The sequence below is a fragment of the Salvelinus namaycush genome, chromosome 32 (assembly GCF_016432855.1).
Source record: "Salvelinus namaycush isolate Seneca chromosome 32, SaNama_1.0, whole genome shotgun sequence".
Taxonomy (NCBI): Eukaryota; Metazoa; Chordata; class Actinopteri; order Salmoniformes; family Salmonidae; genus Salvelinus; species Salvelinus namaycush.
Window position 1 is genome coordinate 27910386 of NC_052338.1, and position 7695 is coordinate 27918080.

A 7695-nucleotide genomic window follows, 5' to 3' on the forward strand; every position below is an offset into this window, starting at 1 on the left:
AGTGTAAGGCATTGCATCACAGTACAAGAGCGTCACTGTAGTACTTGGTTCGAATCCAGGCTGTATCACATCCGGCTGTGATTGGGAGTCCCATAGGGCGGCGCACAGTTGGCAAAGCGTCGTTCGAGTTAAGGCTTGGCCGAAGTAGGCCGTCATTGTAAATAAGAATTTGTAGTTAACTGACGTGCCTAGTTAAAAAGTTTTTTTTAAACAGCTACGTGAAAAAATGATCAACTGCCATTTTATTTCAATTTGCTCCTGTCATTGTTATCTGTATTTCCTTCCAGCTCTGTTCGTCGTCTGGCTATAATCTCTATTGGATTCCTATTGATGATATCACAGACTCTCTATTGTTCTATTATGTTTATGGAATCAGGCTGATGCTGTTGTGGGTTTAGCGGTTTATGCTGAATAGACCCTGTCACATGGGCAGCGATACCATCTGATTTGATAAAGAGGACTATGACAGAATAATACGCATTATCTTAAAGTGTGTGTGTGTTATCAGATGTATTTTATTTACCAGCCCATATTAAATACATTACAATCGCTATTATCTACATGTAATGAACAGCACGCACGCCTCTTGCTTAACAGTATATTGTCTTCGCTCACAAAACCTTATTGGTAATTGATCTTGAGTCCTTTGTCAAACATTTTTGAAAGCCCTCTTGAAAAAACCTTAGCCAGCTGTACCACTGAAAAATAAATTTGAAGGCGTGGGTTGGTCGTATTTCAAGATGAGGGGTTAGTTGTACCTATTGAACCCAGTTACATACAGTAGTCTCTTCAGTCTGTGTGAAGGGAGAGCACTGTGGGTCAGTCTGTGTGAAGGGGGAGAACTATGGGTCAGTCTGTGTGAAGGTGGAGCACTGTAGGTCAGTCTGTGTGAAGGGGGAGAACTATGGGTCAGTCTGTGTGAAGGGAGAGCACTGTAGGTCAGTCTGTGTGAAGGGGGAGAACTATGGGTCAGTCTGTGTGAAGGGAGAGCACTGTAGGTCAGTCTGTGTGAAGGGGGAGAACTATGGGTCAGTCTGTGTGAAGGGGGAGCACTGTGGGACAGTCTGTGTGAAGGGGGAGAACTATGGGTCAGTCTGTGTGAAGGGGGAACAACTGTGGATCAGTCTGTGTGAAGGGGGAGCACTGTGGGTCAGTTTATGTGAAGGGGGAGAACTATGGGTCAGTCTGTGTGAAGGGGGAGCAACTGTGGATCAGTCTGTGTGAAAGGAGAGAACTATGGGTCAGTCTGTGTGAAGGGGGAGAACTATGGGTCAGTCTGTGTGAAGGGGGAGAACTATGGGTCAGTCTGTGTGAAGGTGGAGCACTGTAGGTCAGTCTGTGTGAAGGGGGAGAACTATGGGTCAGTCTGTGTGAAGAGGGAGAACTATGGGTCAGTCTGTGTGAAGGTGGAGCACTGTAGGTCAGTCTGTGTGAAGGGGGAGAACTATGGGTCAGTCTGTGTGAAGGTGGAGCACTGTAGGTCAGTCTGTGTGACGGGGGAGAACTATGGGTCAGTCTGTGTGAAGAGGGAGAACTATGGGTCAGTCTGTGTGAAGGGGGAGCGCTGTGGGTGTGAAGGGGGTTAGATGTATGATGTCAAACAGACATATTTATATTAATCTAACACTCCGGGAGAAGAAGGAGGATTCTATTCACCTTATTTAAGAACCAGGAAACAAAACAATATCTGAACGTTCTGTTTTGTAGAGGACTTCCTTTGTGGCGCTCTTGCCGTTTCGCAAACATTAGCTAGCTAGCTCAAAATGTTGTGCCATCATTCCAAGAAAAACCTTTCAAAGTCGAATGGCAAGTCTGTGCCACATCCACAGATCACTCTGGAGTGGGAGGACAATATGAAAAAATGTCACATATCACCTACGAAGACACCTTCAAATATTTAGTCTCTCGGAGTGGCTGGGTCAGAGATGAGGAGCTACTAAAGCACAGAGGCATATCAATACCTCCACAGCGGCAAAGTTGGGCGGGTGCTTATTCACTGTTTTGAGGATGACAAAGTAAAACACATCATCATTCTGTCTGGATTCTTGTATCATCTGTTGGCACGGTGGCAACTGCAGGGTGTTCTTGTGTTGCAGGGCAGGGTAAGTATTGCAGTCATGCAGCTGTAATACTATGGAAGGTAGCTAGCTCGCTGGCTTTTTGTTTATCATAACCCTTTCTATGACTGACACGTTGACGTTAGCTAGTTACTTAGCTAGCTAGCTAATTGTGATGATACCATATCACTGACCAGAACTGACAACGTTAACTATTACAACATGCGCACACAGTTCTTGGTTTCAATGGCTCATTGTGTAAGTATATCAGTCTAATCTCGAATGGCAATGAGGTAGGTACAGAAGCAAGGTGAGTTTTACAATCAAATAGGAAATTACCAACCTAAACCTACTAGTTAAAAGGGAATTGTGTAAACTAGCCAACTGTGAAAACCATGTAAACTAATGTTCTGTACTATAATTGACTATTGTAACAGTAGTGTTTTGGTGAAGGTGCAGAATGCTGTGTATGGAGGGTTGACAGGGGTGGCCTGTACAGATGAGCAATGCCAGTGGAACTCAGGGACGCAGCGGACAAACCAAGTGAACTCAGGGACAAACCAAGTGAAGAGTTCTCTGACAGCACCCCAGCCACTTCTCCATCTCTACCTCCAGCTCCTGTGTACCACTCCCACAACGCGCTTAAGAAGAGTTTGGAAGGGGCCAATGTTCCAGCTCAGTCATCAGGTTCCAGCAGCATTCACACAGCTACAGCAGCCTCATGGTGAACACGGCATCAACATGCAGTGTCAGAAATGCTTGTCATTTTATGACGTTTAAATTAAGCTGGAGGAGTGTAATGTGCCAGCTTGGAGGAGGTTACTAAAGCACAGAGTGCCTCCCATGCCTGGTTTGATCCACGTAAACTTTGGATGAATTCCAGTCAGGCAGACTGTCCAAATATGTTCATCTATGTGGTATCTAGGGGCCTAATACTTCCGTGTTTTTAAATAGTTCCTATATTTTGTGCCTTGTAAAGCTCTCTGTCAGCTCTACCTTATTATCCAAGCACAACTCTTGATTGCTGTTTTTTTCTGTCTTCATATGCACCTTTACCTGATTATATTTGTATAATTCTCTGTGTTTTTTTCTGTCTTCATATGCACATTTACCTGATTATATTTGTATAATTCTCAGTGTTTTTTTCTGTCTTCATATGCACATTTACCTGATTATATTTGTATAATTCTCAGTGTTTTTTTCTGTCTTCATATGCACATTTACCTGATTATATTTGTATAATTCTCAGTGTTTTTTTCTGTCTTCATATGCACATTTACCTGATTATATTTGTATAATTCTCTGTGTTTTTTTCTGTCTTCATATGCACATTTACCTGATTATATTTGTATAATTCTCTGTGTTTTTTTCTGTCTTCATATGCACATTTACCTGATTATATTTGTATAATTCTCTGTGTTTTTTTCTGTCTTCATATGCACATTTACCTGATTATATTTGTATAATTCTCTGTGTTTTTTTCTGTCTTCATATGCACATTTACCTGATTATATTTGTATAATTCTCTGTGTTTTTTTCTGTCTTCATATGCACATTTACCTGATTATATTTGTATAATTCTCTGTGTTTTTTTACGTCTTCATATGCACATTTACCTGATTATATTTGTATAATTCTCTGTGTTTTTTTCTGTCTTCATATGCACATTTACCTGATTATATTTGTATAATTCTCTGTGTTTTTTTCTGTCTTCATATGCACATTTACCTGATTATATTTGTATAATTCTCTGTGTTTTTTTCTGTCTTCATATGCACATTTACCTGATTATATTTGTATAATTCTCTGTGTTTTTTCTGTCTTCATATGCACATTTACCTGATTATATTTGTATAATTCTCTGTGTTTTTTTCTGTCTTCATATGCACATTTACCTGATTATATTTGTATAATTCACTGTGTTTTTTTCTGTCTTCATATGCACATTTACCTGATTATATTTGTATAATTCTCTGTGTTTTTTTCTGTCTTCATATGCACCTTTACCTGATTATATTTGTATAATTCTCTGTGTTTTTTTCTGTCTTCATATGCACATTTACCTGATTATATTTGTATAATTCTCAGTGTTTTTTTCTGTCTTCATATGCACATTTACCTGATTATATTTGTATAATTCTCTGTGTTTTTTTCTGTCTTCATATGCACATTTACCTGATTATATTTGTATAATTCTCTGTGTTTTTTTCTGTCTTCATATGCACATTTACCTGATTATATTTGTATAATTCTCTGTGTTTTTTTCTGTCTTCATATGCACATTTACCTGATTATATTTGTATAATTCTCTGTGTTTTTTTCTGTCTTCATATGCACATTTACCTGATTATATTTGTATAATTCTCTGTGTTTTTTTCTGTCTTCATATGCACATTTACCTGATTATATTTGTATAATTCTCTGTGTTTTTTTACGTCTTCATATGCACATTTACCTGATTATATTTGTATAATTCTCTGTGTTTTTTTCTGTCTTTATATGCACATTTACCTGATTATATTTGTATAATTCTCTGTGTTTTTTTCTGTCTTCATATGCACATTTACCTGATTATATTTGTATAATTCTCTGTGTTTTTTTCTGTCTTCATATGCACATTTACCTGATTATATTTGTATAATTCTCTGTGTTTTTTTCTGTCTTCATATGCACATTTACCTGATTATATTTGTATAATTCTCTGTGTTTTTTTTTCTGTCTTCATATGCACATTTACCTGATTATATTTGTATAATTCTCTGTGTTTTTTTCTGTCTTCATATGCACATTTACCTGATTATATTTGTATAATTCTCTGTGTTTTTTTCTGTCTTCATATGCACATTTACCTGATTATATTTGTATAATTCTCAGTGTTTTTTTCTGTCTTCATATGCACATTTACCTGATTATATTTGTATAATTCTCTGTGTTTTTTTACGTCTTCATATGCACATTTACCTGATTATATTTGTATAATTCTCTGTGTTTTTTTCTGTCTTTATATGCACATTTACCTGATTATATTTGTATAATTCTCTGTGTTTTTTCTGTCTTCATATGCACATTTACCTGATTATATTTGTATAATTCTCTGTGTTTTTTTCTGTCTTCATATGCACATTTACCTGATTATATTTGTATAATTCTCTGTGTTTTTTTCTGTCTTCATATGCACATTTACCTGATTATATTTGTATAATTCTCTGTGTTTTTTTCTGTCTTCATATGCACATTTACCTGATTATATTTGTATAATTCTCTGTGTTTTTTTTTCTGTCTTCATATGCACATTTACCTGATTATATTTGTATAATTCTCTGTGTTTTTTTCTGTCTTCATATGCACATTTACCTGATTATATTTGTATAATTCTCTGTGTTTTTTTCTGTCTTCATATGCACATTTACCTGATTATATTTGTATAATTCTCTGTGTTTTTTTCTGTCTTCATATGCACATTTACCTGATTATATTTGTATAATTCTCTGTGTTTTTTTCTGTCTTCATATGCACATTTACCTGATTATATTTGTATAATTCTCTGTGTTTTTTTCTGTCTTCATATGCACATTTACCTGATTATATTTGTATAATTCTCTGTGTTTTTTTCTGTCTTCATATGCACATTTACCTGATTATATTTGTATAATTCTCTGTGTTTTTTTTATGTCTTGCCTTGTACAGCGCTCTTCATACATGTTTATCTAATGCCTACGGATAACTCCTTATGATATAGGAATATGTTTTATTGTACCTTGTATAGCTCTTTCTTTTCATATGACACTTCATGAACTTACCTCAGCATACCATCATTCATCTTGCACTTGGCAAATGATCATGTTAAGAAAAACACTATGAAATTCAGCTTTGTTGACATTTTCTTTGATACTTAACATTTTGAAATGAAGGACTAGGAGGCACGTCTAAGGGTTTCAAATGTGTTTTCAGTTTGATTCTGGGTTTGGTTTTAAAAGGGCAAGAAAACAGTATGGCACTTCATAAACAGTTGTCTTCCCTCTTGGTCTGTTAGAGACATGTTGGTGTTGAAGAAAATGTATTTGAAATAGATTGAAGAAGGGATGATAGCTGCACCTATTGGATGCCTGTAATTATCAGGAAGTTACAGTACATTTTTAATGTAGGAACATTAAAATGATTCAGATTCAATTGGAAACTATATATACACACAGTATATAAAGTTACATTTCATATGTATGAACATTCTCACTGCTCACTCGGCATCCTCATGGATGATCTCACCTTGCATGTTAACAAGGGCTGCACAGATTCTAAGGACTTTGTCCATTTTGTGCGTCAGGTTGATGGGAACAGTCTAGGAGAGGATTGTGAACACCTTGAGTCATCTGATAACTCTCTCAACATGTATACGTACATTAGCTATCCTTCTCGTGCTTGTGACATCCTCGTCAGACAGCTGCTCTCCTTTCTGGGTGAAGGCAAGGTTTACCTTCCTCTCATACAGCAGAACTCGGATGGTGAAGCCCCTGTCTGCCATAACTTCATCGCCAGGCCTAAGGTATTCCAGGAAGCCAGAGTTTTGGGTGATGAACTTGTCACTGCATATGCCTCCATCTGCAGGAGAAATTAACATAATGAGTCCACATGGAGAAATGGCAACCAAATACTGTAGAGTATTTCTGGAATAATAGTGGCTGTATGACTCCCCTCTGGAATCTAGATTGTGTGCTTTCTGAAGAGTGTTTTCGGAGCAATTGATGATTCAAGTGGTGTTGGGGAACTTCTCTTTGAAGCACTGAGGCATTGTGTTCTGGATTGGCTCCCTCGGCAGCCATGGAATGTAGATCCTCATGTGCTCCTCCATTGTGTCAATCCAGTAGGAAAGGATTCTGCTCACTATTTCCCGGGACACAGCAAAGCATTCAGCAAGATCACCCTGGAGTAGATTCAGCTTCAGCTTCATCAAGGTTATCAGTATTTGATCAGTGATATATATTTTGAAGTTAGACATGTAGAATTTCTGCAGAAATGCTACATGGTCAAAGACAACACTATGAGGAAGGCCAGGATACAACACTGAGCTAGTGTCATTCTTCAGGATGGTGTGGGTCAATGGCTCTGCACCACCACATATTTTAAATGTATTTTTATTTCACCTTTATTTAACCTCTCTAGGGTATGTGGGACGGTAGCGTCACACCTCGTCAACAGCCAGTGAAACTGCAGGGCACCAAATCCAAAACAACAGAAATCCCATAATTAAAATTCCTCAAACATACAAGTATTTTACACCGTTTTAAAGATACACTTGTTGTAAATCCAGCCACAGTGTCCGATTTCAAAAAGGCTTCACGACGAAAGCACACCAAACGATTATGTTAGGTCAGAGCCAAGTCACAGAAAAACACAGCCATTTTTCCAGCCAAAGAGAGGAGTCACAAAAAGCAGAAATAGAGATAAAATTAATCACTAACCTTTGATGATCTTCATCAGATGACACTCATAGGACTTCATGTTACACAATACATGTATGTTTTGTTCGGTAAAGATCATATTTATATCCAAAAATCTGAGTTTACATTGGCGCGTTATGTTCAGTAGTTCCAAAACATCCAGTGATTTTGCAGAGAGCCACATCAATTTACAGAAATACTCA

The 7695-nt window shown here is 37.4% G+C and overlaps 1 protein-coding gene across 1 annotated transcript; it reads right to left on the minus strand.

The window, feature by feature from the left end:
- Positions 1 to 6291: 6291 nt before the first annotated feature.
- si:dkey-56d12.4 (uncharacterized protein LOC799220 homolog) lies at positions 6292 to 7050 on the minus strand. Its single transcript, XM_038971926.1, is given in 1 exon segment — positions 6292 to 7050. A coding segment is annotated over 1 exon segment (759 nt).
- Positions 7051 to 7695: the final 645 nt, after the last annotated feature.